Source organism: Anthonomus grandis, chromosome 14 (genome assembly GCF_022605725.1).
Source record: "Anthonomus grandis grandis chromosome 14, icAntGran1.3, whole genome shotgun sequence".
In the NCBI taxonomy this organism is placed as follows: domain Eukaryota; kingdom Metazoa; phylum Arthropoda; class Insecta; order Coleoptera; family Curculionidae; genus Anthonomus; species Anthonomus grandis.
In genome coordinates, this window is record NC_065559.1 from 439,688 (window position 1) to 461,489 (window position 21,802).

General features: G+C 32.2%; 2 protein-coding genes across 2 annotated transcripts in view; both read left to right on the forward strand.

The window, feature by feature from the left end:
- The first annotated feature begins 53 nt into the window (after positions 1-53).
- On the forward strand, positions 54-6,643 carry LOC126744418 (WD repeat-containing protein 48 homolog). The gene is made up of 13 exons (XM_050451822.1): positions 54-302; positions 1,045-1,249; positions 1,310-1,522; positions 1,577-1,717; positions 1,790-1,895; positions 1,949-2,045; positions 2,105-2,209; positions 5,054-5,254; positions 5,303-5,416; positions 5,473-5,690; positions 5,863-6,070; positions 6,128-6,301; positions 6,391-6,643. The coding sequence occupies exons 1-13, from the start codon at positions 264-266 to the stop codon at positions 6,484-6,486; spliced, it is 1,917 nt and encodes a 638-aa protein (XP_050307779.1). The 5' UTR covers positions 54-263; the 3' UTR covers positions 6,487-6,643.
- A 1,889-nt stretch (positions 6,644-8,532) lies between these two features.
- The window catches only part of LOC126744755 (cytoplasmic dynein 2 heavy chain 1-like), a 42,126-nt gene continuing 28,856 nt past the window's right edge, over positions 8,533-21,802 (forward strand). Inside the window, exons 1-8 of the mRNA XM_050452309.1 lie at positions 8,533-8,572; positions 8,636-8,784; positions 8,838-9,005; positions 9,065-9,182; positions 9,374-9,535; positions 9,585-9,817; positions 14,968-15,067; positions 15,120-15,268. Of these exons, the coding sequence (XP_050308266.1) occupies positions 8,533-8,572; positions 8,636-8,784; positions 8,838-9,005; positions 9,065-9,182; positions 9,374-9,535; positions 9,585-9,817; positions 14,968-15,067; positions 15,120-15,268 (1,119 nt within the window). The remainder of the gene's footprint in view (positions 8,573-8,635; positions 8,785-8,837; positions 9,006-9,064; positions 9,183-9,373; positions 9,536-9,584; positions 9,818-14,967; positions 15,068-15,119; positions 15,269-21,802) is intronic.

The window sequence follows — 21,802 nt, forward strand, 5'->3', positions numbered from 1 at the left end:
TCTCAACGGAATTAATGGATGGGCTTTGTGAAACTTTTGGCAACGTCGCGGTCCTTTATGCTGTTTGCAAACCTATCTAAAAAAATAATAACAAATCATTTGAAAAAAGTGCAAAGAATAAAAATCAAACAAAATAAAATGCTCTGGTGAACTGTGGGGGCTTCCATATACCGAATTATACATTTTCGCGTGCAGCACGTAATAATAAGTTAATTTTGCCGCACTTTTACGACTGTACTTTGGTCATAAGAGCTTCGGCTAAAATGGCCAATCTTAAGACACAAAATAGGAAAAAAGTCCAGGTACATACTGTAGTAATAGTCTAATTTGATTGTATTTTAAATATAGACATATAAACGTAATTTAGACCTCCTTGGGTTTTATTGGTAAGTGCCTAAAAATCAACATGTAAATCATGCCGACAAGAGTCAAAATTGCTTCTTAAAAAAGTGCTCAAAATGCCCTTTATTTTACTTTGTTTATAAGAAGTTTATTATTGGTCTATAAAACTCACTATTCATTTCTTGCTTTAACAGCATATTCTTGCTAGAAAACCCCAAATCACTTTACATACTGCAAATCAAACCTCAACTAGTCTTTACTCAGTTTTGCCTATATTAAATACTATCCTTATGTGTTATTATTAAAGGCTTTTTAATTATTAATGCTCTCTAACTGAGAGAAAAACTTTTTGATAAACAAGTCTAAAACTTTCACCCACAGTAGAGCTCTTTTTCTCTGAGTAAAGCAATTATCGAGTATATAATAGAGCATAAACTCGGAGGCATACATAGAAGGGTTGAATGGGAAATTGATGAGTGGTATTTACAACTTTGCTGGAAACAATATATGTGGATAAAAATACATATTTTATGGTTACATGAGGTATAGAAATTTGGTTATATTTCCCACTATTAAAATGAAGATTTAAGTCACAACAAAGACCTAGTCAAATGCCTTTAAGAGATCACAAATTATTCTATAAACCACTACTTTAATATCTATAAACCGTCTATTTCAAATGATCAATTATATTGCGTTTAGGTTTCAATGGTAATCTGTGAACCAGAAGAAAGGAAACACAGATCCGGTGTAAATGCTTTACAGTTTGACCCCCAACTGGACCGTCTTTACTCTGCCGGCAGAGATTCAATAATAAGAGTGCACGAACATGAAAAATTTATACACAGCATGGAACATCACACCGATTGGGTTAACGATATCGTTTTGTGTTGTGGAGGACGGCACTGTAAGAACCACTCGGATTTTCCCAATAAATAAATGTCCTGTATAACCGAACTTGTTTCAGTGATATCCGCTAGTTCAGATACAACCGTAAAGGTGTGGAATGCTTATAAAGGTTTTTGTATGTCGACCCTAAGGACCCACAAAGATTACGTAAAAGCTTTGGCTTATGCAAAGGATCGAGAACAAGTGGCCTCCGCTGGTTTCGATAAGTCTATTTATTTATGGGATATTAATACTTTGACGGCCCTCACTGCTTCCAATAATACTGTTACAAGTGAGTTTTTGCATGACATTTCTGTTAACTCACTTTTAAACAAGAGTATTTTAGCCTCCAGTTTAATTGGGAGTAAAGAGTCAATATACAGCTTGGCAATGAACCCTCCGGGGAGTATAATAGTGAGTGGTTCGACTGAGAAAGCTTTGAGACTATGGGATCCTCGGACCTGTGTTAAACAGTGTAAATTAAAAGGTACTTATTGATTCTTTTGTAATAGTGAATTATTGATATTGAAATTGCTTCCTTAATGTCGCGTTTGTTTAGGGCATACTGAAATAGTAAAGGCATTAGTTGTATCAAGGGATGGTACTCAGTGTATATCCGGAAGCAGTGATGGATCTATAAAAGTTTGGAACATTGGACAACAACGGTAAATTAACTTGTAATGTTTTATCCAAAATTTAATACAGTGAACATTTGTAGATGTATTCAGACCATTATAGTGCATTCGGATTCGGTTTGGGCCCTTTTAGCCACTGAGAACTTTACATATATTATTTCTGGAGGAAGAGATAAAAAAGTAAGGGGTGTAGTAAGGTGTGAATATTTGGAAGTGATAATGATTTTCTCCAATTTAAGGTGGTCATGACTGAGTTGAAAAATGTCCAGAATAGCGTTCTCGTTTGTGTAGAGGAGGCACCTATACTGAAAATGTGTTTTACTGCTGACCAACAAGGAATTTGGGTAAGTCCTTATGCTCTTATTTGTCTGATCCACTGACCTCCTTTGAATTTTATTATAATTGCAATATTAGTATTTAGTAATGTTAGATAAACTGTTTCGATAATTGGGGAATTGGCCAATCAGATGTATGGTGGCTTTGAGGCCGGTTGTAGATCTCACAAAGGCCTTTAACTGCGTCTTATATGATATTCTATTGTCCAAATTACCTTTACACAGATTTGATTTCATAACTTCGTCTGTTACTGAAAGAAATCTTTTTTTTCACCTTAAGGGTATCTCAAAGGAAAGAGTATGAAGTCCCTTAAGGTTCTACAATTGCCTGGATTGTTTTTTTGAAGAAATTATATCTTTCCAGGCAGTTGAGCGTGTTGTCAGGGTATTTTATTAAAAAATCTTTAACTGCCTGGAATTTTTTCTTAATCTGAAGAAGTCGAAGCAATATTCTGGTATTTCCATAGAGTTAAATGCTTTAATTTCTTCCAAGGAGTTAGATAGGGAATATTTCGAGTGCCTGGAATATTTGTTTCATTTCAAGTAGTTGAAGCCATCTGTTCTAAAGCAGTAAAAGCTATTGAAGTCATTTTCATGTACTTCCAGTCACTTGAGTGTCTTAACTTGTTCAAAGGAGTTGCATGGAGAACATTTGGACTGCCTGAAATATTTCTTTTATTTTAAGTCATTTTTATTGGCATTTGAAGCCATTGATATCATTTCGTGTCAATTCCAGGCAATTGAAGTAATTTTTTTAAGATGATTTAAGCTATTATGTGCAAATCCAGGGAGTTGAGTGTCTTATAGTGTCTTGCAAGGAGTATCATGAGAAATATTTGGACTGCCTGGAATTATTGTTTCATTTCAAGCAGTTGAAATTAATTTTTTAGACAGTTGAAGTTATTATAATATGTTAATTCTAAACAGTTAAAGAGATTTTCCTAGCAATCAAGCTTTGATTCCAAAAGTGTACAGCTAATGAGGTCTTATCTGACTGGAAGAACTTAAAGGAACAAGTGTGGAGGTTCCTCAGGGTTCTAAAATTTCTTGGAATTGTTTTTTTTGGCAAATAAATAAAATAGAGTAATTTTTCCTTCCCAGGTTCCAGGGTGTTTTATGAGAAAACTGCCTGGAATTTCAAGAAGTTGAAGTAATTTTCTGATACTTCCAGGCAGTTAAGTGCCTTAATGTCTTCCAGGGAGTTGGACTGTCTGGAATAATTGTTTCATTTGAAGGACTTACTGAATTTGTCTGTTCTAGGCAGTTGTTCGAAAAAATTACCCTGAAGCCAAGGGTTCTAGTTAAACCAATTTTTCACTTTGAATCAAATTCTTTACATAGAGTTCATGTACTGGGTGTCCATTGTAATGTTGTAAAGGAATTATATAAATATCTAAAACAGATTGGGAGTTAGATGCCAAAATGTGCAAGAATAATAAAAAAATTCAAAACGTGCAATTTGTTCTACAAAACTAAAATCTGATGGGCATCGGACCTTAGAGGGTAAAACTAGCCCTAGCTCAGACACTATTTGCCCCATAAAAATGGTTCATATATGAAATTGTTCGATGGAAAATGCCTTGTTTTTAAGTGAAAACTCCATTCAGGTACCTTAAAAGTAATCCTTGAAAGACTAAAAAATTTAAAGGAAAAATTACCTTAAAATCAAGGGTTTTAGTTAAGTCAATTTTTTAGTCAGAATCAATTTTTTTACTTAGGATTCATCAAGAGAGCGTTCTCTATAATGATGTAAAGAAATTATATTGGGAGTTACACAATTTCAAAATTCTAAAATTTGGTGAATATTGGACCCTGAAAGAAAAAAACTAGCTCTAGTTCAGAAACTATTAGATCCACAAAAATTGTTCATATATGAAATTGTCATTTTTGGTCACTTAATAATTCATTCCAAAAGTGTGAGGCTAAAGTGTGATTCTATCTGACTGGAAGAACTTACTTTAGCCTCCGTGAGGTTATGAGTACATTTATCTTTGATTTATATAAAAAAATATTCAATACAACCAGCAAGAAGCAATTTAAAAATAGTTTTGATAATTCCAAAAAGATACATCTTATCCTAGGAATCAGGTGTCTTAGTCTAAATACAGAAAACAGGGTTAATATTTCTATGTAATAAATATGAAAAAAGTGTCTAACCCAAGTAAATATATTTCCATGACATAACCCAATAATTTTATTATCTTACAGAGGTAACCAAAAATGTATTTATTTATTTTTTAAATAAACTCTGTCGATTTTATACCTACTAGTAAGTTATTTTTGGTCTATATAATTTACTTTTTGCCCAGTGGAGTAAGAATGTATATTATTCATATTAACAAATTTACTACAGGAATCTTTGGTTGTCTTAAGTTTAAAAATTCTTTCTTGTATAAATTATGATGAATTACCTGCTCTATTTTATAGAATTTTTAATATAATTTGATGCTTTATCATAGATACTTCTTAAGTAAGTAAATATGTGTAATTGTTTTAAGTAAGTAGCCTACCCAAAGGATACTATTTTTGTCCAAGACTATATATGCGAGTTTCAGGATAATGTGCTAGCAATTAATAAACTTAAATATTTAACAACTGATGAGCATTTTTAAGTGTATGTCTCATCGTTGATTAGATTGTTCTTCCCGATCATGCTATAGCATGATTTATCAGTGTTTAGCGTCAATTCAATAGCCATTTATTAACTTCAACCAATACTAGGACTCTCCAATTTAATGCTATAATACTACAACAGAAATATGGTATTATCTGCCTATAACTAACTTAATTTGACCATTTAACCTAAGATGGCATAAGGAAGTTATATATTTATTAAGAGGGTTGATCTTTAAGGTGTCAACGTCAAATTCTACAGTACGTTGCTGGAAACTGCCCAACGAGAAACACATGAAAGAAGATAATCAAATGGCAATTCAACCGATATCGGTGATACCCGGTGATGCTGCGATAGTAAAAGCCACAGTGTTAAATGACAAACGGAACATTTTAACGAAAGATTCGAACGATTGCGTGGCACTCTATGACGTTTTAAGGGTATGCACTTCATCATCTTAAAACATTAGATAATTCTGGTAATTTTAGGCCTGCAAAGTAGAAAGTTTAGGTGCAGTAAACTATCAAAACGAAATAAACGCCCGCAATAGTGAGAAATTGATGTACGTACCGAACTGGTTCAACATGGACCTTAAAACTGGCGTAAGTATGGTTATTAGGGGTTATATACTGTTCTTACTTGATATTTATCTTGTTAGATGCTCACCATACATCTAGGACAGGACGAGGTGGACTGTTTCTCTGCGTGGGTATCGGCAAAAGACGCGGGCATAAGGGACTATCCGGAACCGGAGCACAAAGTCAACTACGGGAAATTACTGTTGCAGGCCCTGTTTGAACATTGGCGCGGGGTGCAGGGCGATCAGGAAAGCAAAATCGCTTTTACCGTTCCCCGGCATACTCCCTTAATATTAAGGTTTGTCTCAAATATTAAGCTCTTTAGACAGTCAACGTGACCACTCACTTTAAAGTCGAATATCTTGAAACTTAATTGTGCTATTTCTGTGAAACAGAAAAGATGCTATTCCTGACAAATATTATTGAAGATTTTTTTTGAAATATTGTCCTTTAACACTTTTATTTTACAGTGAAATTGGTGGTAGAACGTTATACAGAGTCCTAGTAGGAGATACGGCGGGCGAAACCGAGAACGCTTTACTAAACGAGACCGTGCCCAACTGGGTCGTGTCCAACATAGAAGACAACTGCAACAGCAAGTTTACTAAAGTGCAATTTTACCTGAAACCCCACGCTACCGTACCTTCGAACTTGCTTAAGCAGGATAGACTGAAAAAGGTACTATTCATCTATAACAAATTACAGTAAATATAACAAAGTTTCATTAATGTTTAGCCTGACAGATTGGTGGCGAACGACTTTATCCAGTGTCGAAAAGTGGCCGAACACGTGTTGGATAAATTATTGGGCGAAGGTACCGCTACTTCGCCGGGTGGAGATGCGGATTCTCAAGGGCAATCCGGTAGCGGATACACCGTAGATCAGATCCAACTCATATGTTCGGATCAGGTAATTTTTTTGTCCACGTTCTTTCCTTGTTTAACTTTTTCTCTTTCATCTTAAAGTCTAATTAATTACGTGTGTCTATCTCTTTTCAGCCGGTGGACCTCTCGATGGACTTACGCACCGTGAAGCATTTTATGTGGAAATACTCTTCAGATCTCGTATTGTATTATAAGATAATCAATAAGTAGATGCTCGTATGTAAGTAGACTAATTTTTTTAGATAAGACTGTGAAAAGTGTACATTTTCTTTATACTTGTATGAAATACCAGTATTAGTTGCATTTTTTTCCTGTTATATGTAACGCTTGCTAATAAAAGCGTTTGGGGCTATAAAGTTCTATGAAAGCATGTATTTATTACCCATTTGAAATCCTATATTTCCAATTTTTTCTCTTTTTTCGAAAAAAAAATGGTGTTTTCTAAAAATCCGTTTTTTTCAACACCCTGTACATTTTTTGAAAAACGCTGAAATAGGTGTCCAATGAAATTGTTCAGACAATGTGTATACAAATTTTCAAGTTTGTATTTTGAGTAGTTTTTGAGTTATGGGCATTTTGAGGAATTTTTCGAAAAAAAAAATTTGTCTTTTCTAAAAATCCGTTTTTTTCAACACCCTGTACATTTTTTGAAAAACGCTGAAATAGGTGTCCAATGAAATTGTTCAGACAATGTGTATCCAAATTTTCAAGTTTGTATTTTGAGTAGTTTTTGAGTTATGCGAATTTTGTTAAATTTTTCGAAAAAAAAATTGTTTTTTTCTAAAAATCCGTTTTTTTCAACACCCTGTACATTTTTTAAAAAACGCTGAAATAGGTGTCCAATGAAATTGTTCAGACAATGTGTATCCAAATTTTCAAGTTTGTATTTTGAGTAGTTTTTGAGTTATGGGCATTTTGTCGAATTTTTCGAAAAAAAAAAATTGGTTTTTTCTAAAAATCCGTTTTTTTCAATACCCTGTATATTTTTTGAAAAACGCTGAAATAGGTGTCCAATGAAATTGTTCAGACAATGTGTATACGAATTTTCAAGTTTGTATTTTGAGTAGTTTTTGAGTTATGGGCATTTTGTGGAATTTTTCGAAAAAAAAAATTGGTTTTTTCTAAAAATCCGTTTTTTTCAACACCCTGTACATTTTTTGAAAAACGCTGAAATAGGTGTCCAATGAAATTGTTCAGACAATGTGTATACGAATTTTCAAATTTGTATTTTGAGTAGTTTTTGAGTTATGGGAATTTTGTGGAATTTTTTGAAAAAAAAATGGGTCTTTTCTAAAAATCCGTTTTTTTCAATATCCTGTACATTTTTTAAAAAACGCTGAAATAGGTGTCCAATGAAATTGTTCAGACAATGTGTATACGAATTTTCAAATTTGTACTTTGAGTAATTTTTGAGTTATGGGCATTTTGTGGAATTTTTCGAAAAAAAAATTGGTTTTTTCTAAAAATCCGTTTTTTTCAACACCCTGTATATTTTTTGAAAAACGCTGAAATAGTTGTGTAACCAAATTTTTCAGACAATGTGTGTACGAATTTTCAAGTTTGTATTTTGATTAGTTTTTGAGTTATGGGCATTTTGTCGAATTTTTCGAAAAAAAAAATTGGTCTTTTCTAAAAATCCGTTTTTTTCAACACCCTGTACATTTTTTGAAAAACGCTGAAATAGATGTCCAATGAAATTGTTCAGACAATGTGTGTACGAATTTTCAAGTTTGTATTTTGAGTAGTTTTTGAGTTATGGGCATTTTGAGGAATTTTTCGAAAAAAAAAATTTGTCTTTTCTAAAAATCCGTTTTTTTCAACACCCTGTATATTTTTTAAAAAACGCTGAAATAGGTGTCTAACCAAATTGTTCAGACAATATGTTTACGAATTTTCAAATTTATATTTTGAGTAGCTTTTGACTTATAGGCATTTTGTGGAATTCTTAGCAAATCTCTTTTAATAACTTCCAACCTGAAGAAACTTAATGAGCATAAAACTAATAAAATTTCTCTGTATACACTGTTGGTTAATAAATTCTGACAATTTCCGAGATCTTACAACCGTTATAACCATGTAAAAATAATACAAAAATTAAAAGAGTACTTTTATGCACCTTCCGTATGTAAAAAAATCGATATACTATAGACACACCGGTTGGAAATTATTGCTTAGCAACGCGATACAAACAATACCAGTACAAACAATTATTATTATTATTACCAAACGTTACATTTACGTGAGGAGGTGGAGGAAATGGAGGGTCCGTTTAAAAAATCGCTCATTCAAATATCACGTAAGTAAACTAACAATTTATTATTTATACTAACAATTTATGCTAATTTGAACCTACATCTAGGCCTTCAGTTGGGTCAGCTGAACACAGAAGATCTATCGACCGATCAAATAGAAGGGGTAGAACATCTGAGGCAATTTCTGGAAAACGATAACAACTTGACGGTTTATTCCTACTTAAGCAACAACGGGAATTTAATATTTTCGGAAAAGGTACACACAATTTTTACATTATTCGATTACTGACTTATTATCTTAAACTTCAGTTGCCTAACTTCGATGTGGAAAAAGCATTGATATTCAATAAACCAACCCCCATATCAACTAGTTCAGGAGACTTCCTGAAGCGTTTGCAAGTGAACTCGATTTCTGGTAAACCGACCCTGGACCTTTTGGGGTTTTTAAACAAAATATTCGCGCCCAGTCTTCAAAAGGTACTAAAAAAACACTTTTGGCTATCACATCATGCATTAAACGATGCTTTGTTCTACAGCATTACGACAAAAGTACCATAAGAAACATCCTTGCCCTACAGTCGAACTTAAGGAACGTAATTGTGACGGAAAATGCCCTCGAATATCAGAACCAAAGTGACTTTTCTGTATTAAATTGTAAGTTTATTGATGGTTATTTTAGTTAGTATTAACAATTTAATTTTAGACGTAAACTCAATTGAACAGGAAGAGAGATATTGGGAAAGTGTGGTCCGGTCCAAAAAGGATAAATTTTCAAGGAAATCCGCCGAAAACTACCATAAATACCTTCTTCAAATTTCCAAAGACTTGAGGTAAGAACAATTTAGTTTATAATCAGCCATTTTATGTTCATTTTAGCATAATAGAATCCTTGACCTTCCTGGAAGTAGAAGATCTACTGGAAAGGTGCCACAACACCTTGGACGACCTTTGGCGGTGCGACCCGGGGTTTCCCAAAGATAGAATGCGACATCTTATGGATATAATAGGTGAGATTTTACGCAATTAATTACCAAATGTCTTAGGGAGACGTTTTAGGGTCTGATGTATGGAAACACTCTGTAAAGCAACTAGGGGACTGTGACATTTTCAAAGACGATTACAATAAAGTTTTGGAGAAATCTGTGCAGTGTATAACGCTTGCAGAGAAATGGTTGACTACTTGCACACAGTTAACCGGTTTGTTTTGGCCAAATTATATTATGAATCCGTGGAAGGAGGATGTTTATCAGCCTATAGAGTTACTACAGTTTGTTTCTACGCTTCGGGAGGTTAGTATATTGTGTAGATCGTATGGAAGATTATGATATGAAGAATTTTGATCAAAACTTCGGATTTGGTGACTCTGATGCATAAAATTGTCTCAAACTCATTAAGTTTTTGAGGTACAAGAAACGTCATTATATTAAACTGTTAGGAAAGGAATACTCTTTTTTTAGATGAACTTAAAAGTTGAGCTTTAAAGTTAAAAATTGATTTTTTTTAAAGCATTCTTATTGGACTCTTATGTGGTTTTTTCGAAATATTTCAAAATCTTTTGCATTTATCAAGAAAAGTGTCCTTATGATAATTATAGCCAAGGAAATTCTCTATTTTTTTTTGGCTAAGTAAATTATTTTAAAAATATTTCAATTATCTCACAAAGATTTCTCAAGAATGAGGATGATGAAAAAAGTGCTCCAACCAAAACTGCTTTAATTACCCAAATTCTGAATTCAAAATCATGTTTTTACCCTCAAAATCATCCCAAGGAATGCCTCAATAATAAAGTAAAAAAAAATTTAAAATATTTTAATTGGGTCCGAAGTTATACCTGAAAATGTCCACTATTTAATAAAAACTTGGTATTGACAATATGTGTTTCAAACCTTCAAGTTTAGTGACTTTTGTGCCTTGGTGCATACAATTGTCACTAACTGCACACATTTTTGAGGTACATGAATCGTTCGTTTATGAAATTACTGGCTAAGTAATGGTCTCTCTTTGAGTAAATTCCTTTTAAAAATATTCCAATTATCTCACGAATAGGGAAAATTTGCTTAGCAAAAAGTGCTCCAACCAAAATTGTCTTGACTACCTAAATTTTGAACCCAGAAGCATATTTTCACTATCAAATTAATCCCAAGGAACCCCTTATATTGCTGTATAAAAATTATGAAAATATTTGTATTGATTTCCAAGTTATGCGCATAAATGTTTGTTGGTGTTTAAAAATTTTGTTTTTTCACAAATTGAACAATGGATAATGACCTAAAATAAGTATAAGGATGCATGGGATCAGACAAACAAATCACAATAAAGCAGGAACAAGGAAAAACAAGAAATAACTTTAAAAATTACAGATTATAGTGGTCCAGAAAGTTGTTAATTTTATAAAATTAAATTAAAAAAAAAACCCGTTGATCAATTGTAACAAATTTATTCTTAAAATTTACAGAAAACTTGGAAAATTATATCTTAAAAATTACGTTGTCGAAATATGCCCCATTTCTTTCCTGGCACTCCTCAAGGCGAGCCCTAAAATTTTCAATAACGCGTTGGCAAGTTTCTGGAGTTATCGCTTCAATTTCTTCAATTGGCCTTTAGATCATTCAGGGTGGCGGGTCGGTTCCTGTACACCTTACTCTTAAGGTATCCCCACAAAAAAAAATCGCCCATCGAATGTCCCCTCTTCGGGAGATTAATTTATTGGGAAAAAGCGCCTGAACGACAGGCAAAAACAGGTTGGAGGTGTGGCAGGTGGCACCGCCGCCCTGCTGAAACCAAGTGTTTCGATTGTATCCCTCAAACTCCTGAAGGGCGGGAGCGAAAAATGTTTGAAGCATGTCTATGTAACGGTAATTGCGTTGCCTCGAGCGTCTTCGGAAAAATAGGGACCGATTATTCCCGATCCCGACATTGCACCCCAAACCGTGACCTTTGGGCTATGCAGGGGCCTTTGATGTTTTTGCTGCGGGTTTGTTGCACACCAGTAGCGACAATTTTGGGTGTTCACATGGCCATTTAGGTGAAAATAATAATAATAATAATAAGCCTTTATTTCCAACAGGCAACTTGCCCAATAACAGGAAACAGTTGCAAAACAATGAAAAATATAGTTAAAAAAAAACACACACAAACAAACCTAAAATAATGAAAAGAAAAGAAAAAGAGTAAAATAAAGTCACATTCTCAAAAGTTAAGTAATCCAAAAAATTAGAACAAATAACTATTAATATGATATAAAAACCCAATTATAAAAGTTTAACAAGATAATCACATATTCAACAAAATTAAATTAAATTAACTGCAATATAGCTACTAACTATAACTTAAACGCATGGGCCCTAATCCCAAGAGTAATGATCCACTAAGATATCGATAATCACATGAACCGGAGAGAAATTTATATCGCACATGTGACAGATCCGATTAAATATAGCGCATATTGTATATAGTGGCGATTTCAACAGGATGTTAGTATGAGGCCTTGGCAGAAAGAATGCTAGGGGATGTCTAGCATTAAGCCTAGGCACCATGAAACGCACACCAGAAAGAAGTACAGGACTATCAATGAATCCATTCAGTAACCCATGCAGAAATTTTACAGAGAAGATCATTCTTCTGAGATGTAATGGATGTAGATTGAAGCGTTCCAATAGTTGCCGATGATCAAACCCTCTTACCGGATATATGCCATCCTGCCTGAAGGCCAAAAACTTAGCAAATCTACGCTGAACAGATTCAAGGAGACCAACATGATTCTGATAGAGCGGGTTCCATATAATGCAGCCAAACTCCAGTTTTGATCTCACAAAGCAACAGAAAAGCAGTTTTAATGTAGACTCCAAAGTAAAACTCTGAGAACTTCTAATTATGAACCCAAGCCTTCTCAGGGCTGACTTGACTATGTTATTGAAGTGTGGAACGAATGTAAATTCAGAGTCAAAGGTTATACCAAGATCAGTAATTTGCTCTAATCTACTCAAAATAGTATCATTAATAAAGTAATTAAAATTTAAGGGTGTTTTTGATCTAGAGTAACTGACCACACTACACTTAGCCGCATTCAAGCCTAACCTGTTAACAGCGCACCATACCTCCAATGTATTTAGACAGTTCTGAAGAAAAACACAATCCTCCAAACCATATACATTTAAATATAGCTTCAAATCATCGGCAAAAGCCCGCCTATGACAAGTGAGTGACTTAATCAAGTCATTTATAAAAAAACTTAACAGGAGCGGACCCAGGTTCGAGCCCTGTGGCACACCCGACGTTACGTTAAAAAGTTTCGATTTAAAGTCCTCATATTCAACATATTGAGATTTACCAATCAAGTAGGAATGAAATAAATTAAATAATCTCCCTGAAAAACCATACTGAGTTAATTTATGCAGCAAAATATAGTGATCTATCCGATCAAAGGCTTTTTGGAAGTCGGTATAAATAACATCGACTTGAGTATTAACATCAAGTGATTCCCAGATGTGGCTAGACAGACAGGATAAGTTAGTAACACAAGATCGCCCGCTAAAAAATCCATGCTGGTCTACAGAGATGAGTTCTTTTGCGTGACTAAATAGCGACCGATTCAGGATAATTTCGAAAATTTTTGAGAAGTTACAGAGTAATGAGATTGGCCTGTAGTTCACGATTTGATCAGAGTCCCCAGCTTTTAAAATAGGTATTATTTTAGCAGTCTTCCAAATTTCAGGGATTTGTTCTGTTGACAGTATTAAGTTGAAAATGTAGGTCAGCGGATCAGCCAGGACACCAATGCAATCTTTAACCAAGAAGCTAGGCACACCGTCTACACCAGATGTTAACTTATTTTTGAGTTTTTTACTGGCCAAAATAATCTGGGAAGCATCAACGTTGGAAATGTCAAAGTGGGGCACATTATCAGACGTCGACGAATGGTTAATGAAATTTGATTGTATAAATGCCTCACCAAAGAACAGTGCAAAAGCATCAACTATGTCTTGTGGGTCTTTAATTACCACGTCATCGGGTAGCCTGATCATACCAGGAATCCTGGTGCCAGCCTTCTTAGAACCAATAAAATTCCAAAAGCTAGATGGGTCCAAAGAAATATTCCTTTCGGTGTTTGAAAATGAGCCTCATCGGAGAAAAAAATATGGTTGAATCGCTGAAATCGATTCATTTTGTAATTCCCAAACGATATAAAAAGAATGATGCTCTTGGTTGCTAAAAAGGAATAAACTATGCCTGGAAAAAAATAAACATTACGTCAAATGCCCGAAACAAAGACATAAATGACCCTAGAGCCCTGGATATGATGATATTCTTTCCCGAATTCCTGGAAGATATAAAAAATTAACGTGATCCCTGGAAGCTGGAAAAAATTACTAACGGCTCTTGGTGAATAATCGACTAATAAATGAGATAAAACTGTGGACTGTATAAAAAGATAAATTTTGATATTATTCACCATTGAGCGGCGAAACAAAGGGGCCTTAACGACTTACCCGTGAGGATCTAGTTGCTGGATCTTCGTGCACTTTATAGTTCTCATGAATTTGAGGCGCCTCTGTTTATACTAATTTTGAGTTTGTAGAATTAAGGTTTTTGCGGTACCCGAAAAGATGGTGGTACTTTCAACGAACAAAACGAGAGAGATATTGCTGCTTATTGCAATCCAAAATTCTTCGCGCATAACGCATGTCGCATAGGCCATCTTTTTTTACTAACGCGCAAAGATACCGGGTGCAATAATATATAAAAGTTACTTTATTCATTCCTTGCAATAATCAATTATAGATTAATTTTACTGATATCAATTCCAACAAAAATAATTCTCCATACTATAAAGTATTGACCAGCTGCAAATCTCTGAAATAAATTGAATAATGTATGTAAAAGCCGGGAATATATGACAAATCACGTTAATAGCAAGGCCTGTGACAAATGAAACATTAATTTAACTGCCTAGAATAAAATAGAAAGATGACCCAAAATCTGAAATGTGGTTAGATGATACTTTTATAAATGCTTCCTCTGTGTTGCAATTAAATACAGGGATAATAAATGTCTTATTAAGAACAACAGAATAAATATAGCAGAGGAGAAAAGTAATTGTAACCATAATTCATTATAGATATTACTAGATTACCGCTTAATGAATGCAAGTAGTTTTCTGACTTGGCAGCACATTTTGTATCAATGGGTACCTAATTGAAGGCTCTTATTTAATGAAAGTTTTAAATGTAAATTCTTGCAAATCACATTATTAGCATCACTTTTTAATCTTTTATCAGCATTTATACTGCCTCCACTTTTATCTCTAATCCCTTTAATTCCTCCCAGTTCATATGCCTATAAATCCAAGATTCCGATAACAAAACCTTTTTACCCTCATCTAGTTTATTTTTATGATCAATCTTCTAAAGAACCACAATAATAAAATTATAATGTCTAGGTAATAAACGTGAGGACGGTCCACAAACAACTACTAAGGTTATCCACGGCGGAGGAACAAAACGATTTAAGTTGCGACAAGGTGTTTAAGCCCTTCGAAGGTTCGTTAATAACAATTACAATTGGTTAGTTGCTAATTCACTTATTTTACAGACGTAGATGTTCTAAGGTACGACGATGCGCCACCGAGTAATTTAAAGAGAGCTCTTAAAGAATTCGAGGGTTTACTGAGACCGGCCGAAGAGAGGGTGGGGTTTAAACTGAAAAAACAACTGATGACAGTTAACGCCAATACTAGACAGGTAATAATTAGGGCATTTGTACACCAAACGAGAAGTTTTCTTTCTATTTTATCTAAAGCTTCTTCTTACTGGGGAAAAAGAGGTGTTTTGTTGTTGTATTCATTCTTTAAAGATTTTCCACTTAATTCCAGGTTTTGTGTAGTTTTTTCCTTTCCAATCTTTTGGCTTCTAGGCCAATAATTGTCCATTATATTCCAGACATTTGAGGTACAATTTTTGCATCTTCCAGGATTTTGGAGTAACTTATCTTATTACTCAGGGCATTTAAATAAATGTTTAATCGCTTAAAGGCATTTCTATTTCCCAAAAAGGTATTTTCATGATAATAATAAAGAATTAGGAGAGTTTTGGAAAGAATTGCATTTATAAAGTAGAGAAATTCTTTATATCTTTCAGAAATTAAAAGAAAAAATTGTCATCTCTTCCAGGGATTTAGCGACTTCCTTTTCTTGTTCCGGGCGTTTCAATTAATTTTTAATCTCTTCCGTGCATGAAAAACGGATTTTTAGAGAAAACAGTTTTTTTTTCGAAAAATTCCACAAAATGCCCATAACTCAAAAACTACTCAAAATGCAAATTTGAAAATTCGTATACACATTGTCTGAACAATTTCATTGGACACCTATTTTAGCGTTTTTCAAAAAATGTACAGGATATTGAAAAAAACGGATTTTTAGAAAAGACCAATTTTTTTTTTCGAAAAATTTTACAAAATTTGCATAACTCAAAAACTACTCAAAATACAAACTTGAAAATTTGGATACACATTGTCTGAACAATTTCATTGGACACCTATTTCAGCGTTTTTCAAAAAATATACGGGGGGTTGAAAAAAACGGATTTTTAGAAAAAAACAATTTTTTTTTTCCAAAAATTTAACAAAACTCGCATAACTCAAAAACTACTCAAAATACAAACTTGAAAATTCGTACACAAATTGTCTGAACAATTTCATTGGACACCTATTTCAGCGTTTTTCAAAAAATATACGGGGGGTTGAAAAAAACGGATTTTTAGAAAAGACCAATTTTTTTTTCGAAAAATTTTACAAAATTCGCATAACTCAAAAACTACTCAAAATACAAACTTGAAAATTCGTAAACAAATTGTCTGAACAATTTCATTGGACAACTATTTCAGCGTTTTTCAAAAAATATACGGGGGGTTGAAAAAAACGGATTTTTAGAAAAAACCAATTTTTTTTTCCAAAAATTCCACAAAATGCCCATAACTCAAAAACTACTCAAAATACAAACTTGAAAATTCGTACACACGTTGTCTGAACAATTTCATTGGACACCTATTTTAGCGTTTTTCAAAAAATATACGGGGGGTTGAAAAAAACGGATTTTTAGAAAATACCAATTTTTTTTTTCGAATAATTTTACAAAATTCGCATAACTCAAAAACTACTCAAAGTACAAACTTGAAAATTCGTACACACATTGTCTGAACAATTTCATTGGACACCTATTTCAGCGTTTTTCAAAAAATATACGGGGGGTTGAAAAAAACGGATTTTTAGAAAATACCAATTTTTTTTTCGAAAAATTTTACAAAATTCGCATAACTCAAAAACTACTCAAAATACAAACTTGAAAATTCGTAAACAAATTGTCTGAACAATTTCATTGGACACCTATTTCAGCGTTTTTCAAAAAATATACGGGGGGTTGAAAAAAACGGATTTTTAGAAAAGACCAATTTTTTTTTCGAAAAATTTTACAAAATTCGCATAACTCAAAAACTACTCAAAGTACAAACTTGAAAATTCGTACACACATTGTCTGAACAATTTCATTGGACACCTATTTCAGCGTTTTTCAAAAAATATACGGGGGGTTGAAAAAAACGGATTTTTAGAAAATACCAATTTTTTTTTTCGAAAAATTTTACAAAATTCGCATAACTCAAAAACTACTCAAAATACAAACTTGAAAATTCGTACACACATTGTCTGAACAATTTCATTGGACACCTATTTCAGCGTTTTTCAAAAAATATACAGGGTGTTGAAAAAAACGGATTTTTAGAAAAAAACAATTTTTTTTTCCAAAAATTCCACAAAATGCCCATAACTCAAAAACCACTCAAAATACAAACTTGAAAATTCGTACACACATTGTCTGAACAATTTCATTGGACACCTATTTTAGCGTTTTTCAAAAAATATACAGGATATTGAAAAAAACGGATTTTTAGAAAAGACCAATTTTTTTTTCGAAAAATTTTACAAAATTCGCATAACTCAAAAACTACTCAAAATACAAATTTGAAAATTTGGATACACATTCTCTGAACAATTTCATTGGACACCTATTTCAGCGTTTTATAAAAAATATACGGGGGGTTGAAAAAAACGGATTTTTAGAAAAAAACTATTTTTTTTTCAAAAATTTAACAAAACTCGCATAACTCAAAAACTACTCAAAATACAAACTTGAAAATTCGTACACACATTGTCTGAACAATTTCATTGGACACCTATTTTAGCGTTTTTCAAAAAATGTACAGGATATTGAAAAAAACGGATTTTTAGAAAAGACCAATTTTTTTTTTCGAAAAATTTTACAAAATTTGCATAACTCAAAAACTACTCAAAATACAAACTTGAAAATTTGGATACACATTGTCTGAACAATTTCATTGGACACCTATTTCAGCGTTTTTCAAAAAATATACGGGGGGTTGAAAAAAACGGATTTTTAGAAAAAAACAATTTTTTTTTCCAAAAATTCCACAAAATGCCCATAACTCAAAAACTACTCAAAATACAAATTTGAAAATTCGTATACACATTGTCTGAACAATTTCATTGGACACCTATTTTAGCGTTTTTCAAAAAATGTACAGGATATTGAAAAAAAACGGATTTTTAGAAAAGACCAATTTTTTTTTTCGAAAAATTTTACAAAATTTGCATAACTCAAAAACTACTCAAAATACAAACTTGAAAATTTGGATACACATTGTCTGAACAATTTCATTGGACACCTATTTCAGCGTTTTTCAAAAAATATACGGGGGGTTGAAAAAAACGGATTTTTAGAAAAAAACAATTTTTTTTTCCAAAAATTCCACAAAATGCCCATAACTCAAAAACTACTCAAAATACAAACTTGAAAATTCGTACACACATTGTCTGAACAATTTCATTGGACACCTACTTTAGCGTTTTTCAAAAAATATACAGGGTGTTGAAAAAAACGGATTTTTAGAAAAAAACAATTTTTTTTTCCAAAAATTCCACAAAATGCCTATAACTCAAAAACTACTCAAAATACAAACTTGAAAATTCGTACACACATTGTCTGAACAATTTCATTGGACACCTATTTTAGCGTTTTTCAAAAAATATACAGGATATTGAAAAAAACGGATTTTTAGAAAAGACCAATTTTTTTTTCGAAAAATTTTACAAAATTCGCATAACTCAAAAACTACTCAAAATACAAATTTGAAAATTTGGATACACATTCTCTGAACAATTTCATTGGACACCTATTTCAGCGTTTTATAAAAAATATACGGGGGGTTGAAAAAAACGGATTTTTAGAAAAAAACTATTTTTTTTTCAAAAATTTAACAAAACTCGCATAACTCAAAAACTACTCAAAATACAAACTTGAAAATTCGTACACACATTGTCTGAACAATTTCATTGGACACCTATTTCAGCGTTTTTCAAAAAATATACGGGGGGTTGAAAAAAACGGATTTTTAGAAAATACCAATTTTTTTTTTCGAAAAATTTTACAAAATTCGCATAACTCAAAAACTACTCAAAATACAAACTTGAAAATTCGTAAACAAATTGTCTGAACAATTTCATTGGACACCTATTTCAGCGTTTTTCAAAAAATATACGGGGGGTTGAAAAAAACGGATTTTTAGAAAAAAACAATTTTTTTTTTCGAAAAATTTAACAAAATTCGCATAACTCAAAAACTACTCAAAATACAAACTTGAAAATTCGTACACACATTGTCTGAACAATTTCATTGGACACCTATTTCAGCGTTTTTCAAAAAATATACAGGGTATTGAAAAAAACGGATTTTTAGAAAAAAACAATTTTTTTTTCCAAAAATTCCACAAAATGCCCATAACTCAAAAACTACTCAAAATACAAACTTGAAAATTCGTACACACATTGTCTGAACAATTTCATTGGACACCTACTTTAGCGTTTTTCAAAAAATATACAGGGTGTTGAAAAAAACGGATTTTTAGAAAAAAACAATTTTTTTTTCCAAAAATTCCACAAAATGCCTATAACTCAAAAACTACTCAAAATACAAACTTGAAAATTCGTACACACATTGTCTGAACAATTTCATTGGACACCTATTTTAGCGTTTTTCAAAAAATATACAGGGTGTTGAAAAAAACGGATTTTTAGAAAACACCAATTTTTTTTTTCGAAAAATTCCACAAAATGCCTATAACTCAAAAACTACTCAAAATACAAACTTGAAAATTCGTACACACATTGTCTGAACAATTTCATTGGACACCTATTTTAGCGTTTTTCAAAAAATATACAGGGTGTTGAAAAAAACGGATTTTTAGAAAAAAACAATTTTTTTTTCCAAAAATTCCACAAAATGCCCATAACTCAAAAACCACTCAAAATACAAACTTGAAAATTCGTACACACATTGTCTGAACAATTTCATTGGACACCTATTTTAGCGTTTTTCAAAAAATATACAGGATATTGAAAAAAACGGATTTTTAGAAAAGACCAATTTTTTTTTCGAAAAATTTTACAAAATTCGCATAACTCAAAAACTACTCAAAATACAAATTTGAAAATTTGGATACACATTCTCTGAACAATTTCATTGGACACCTATTTCAGCGTTTTATAAAAAATATACGGGGGGTTGAAAAAAACGGATTTTTAGAAAAAAACTATTTTTTTTTCAAAAATTTAACAAAACTCGCATAACTCAAAAACTACTCAAAATACAAACTTGAAAATTCGTACACACATTGTCTGAACAATTTCATTGGACACCTATTTCAGCGTTTTTCAAAAAATATACGGGGGGTTGAAAAAAACGGATTTTTAGAAAAGACCAATTTTTTTTTCGAAAAATTTTACAAAATTCGCATAACTCAAAAACTACTCAAAGTACAAACTTGAAAATTCGTACACACATTGTCTGAACAATTTCATTGGACACCTATTTCAGCGTTTTTCAAAAAATATACGGGGGGTTGAAAAAAACGGATTTTTAGAAAATACCAATTTTTTTTTTCGAAAAATTTTACAAAATTCGCATAACTCAAAAACTACTCAAAATACAAACTTGAAAATTCGTAAACAAATTGTCTGAACAATTTCATTGGACACCTATTTCAGCGTTTTTCAAAAAATATACGGGGGGTTGAAAAAAACGGATTTTTAGAAAAAAACAATTTTTTTTTTCGAAAAATTTAACAAAATTCGCATAACTCAAAAACTACTCAAAATACAAACTTGAAAATTCGTACACACATTGTCTGAACAATTTCATTGGACACCTATTTCAGCGTTTTTCAAAAAATATACAGGGTATTGAAAAAAACGGATTTTTAGAAAAAAACAATTTTTTTTTCCAAAAATTCCACAAAATGCCCATAACTCAAAAACTACTCAAAATACAAACTTGAAAATTCGTACACACATTGTCTGAACAATTTCATTGGACACCTACTTTAGCGTTTTTCAAAAAATATACAGGGTGTTGAAAAAAACGGATTTTTAGAAAAAAACAATTTTTTTTTCCAAAAATTCCACAAAATGCCTATAACTCAAAAACTACTCAAAATACAAACTTGAAAATTCGTACACACATTGTCTGAACAATTTCATTGGACACCTATTTTAGCGTTTTTCAAAAAATATACAGGGTGTTGAAAAAAACGGATTTTTAGAAAACACCAATTTTTTTTTTCGAAAAATTTTACAAAATTCGCATAACTCAAAAACTACTCAAAATACAAACTTGAAAATTTGGATACACATTGTCTGAACAATTTCATTGGACACCTATTTCAACGTTTTTCAAAAAATATACAGGGTGTTGAAAAAAATGGATTTTTAGAAAAAAACAATTTTTTTTTCGAAAAATTCCACAAAATGCCCATAACTCAAAAACTACTCAAAATACAAATTTGAAAATTCGTATACACATTGTCTGAACAACTTGGTTAGACACCTATTTCAGCGTTTTTCAAAAAATACACGGGGTACTGAGAAAACTGGAATTTTGCAATTAAAGTTTTTTACTTCAAACACTTCTTTCAATAATCCATCCCTCTAATCTCTTTAAATATTTTTAAATTTTTTTCCAAAACTTTACGGACAAATTTACAAAAGTCTTTAGGTATTTAAGAAAAGAAACCATAAAGAGTGCGGCAAGAGAGTATTTGCCGCACGCCAGTATGAAAAAAAAAACGTTTTTTATTCGCTATTGTTGGGACAAAATGAAAAATTATTCTATAAACCTGAATGCCTGGAATACATAACAAATTACATTAAAA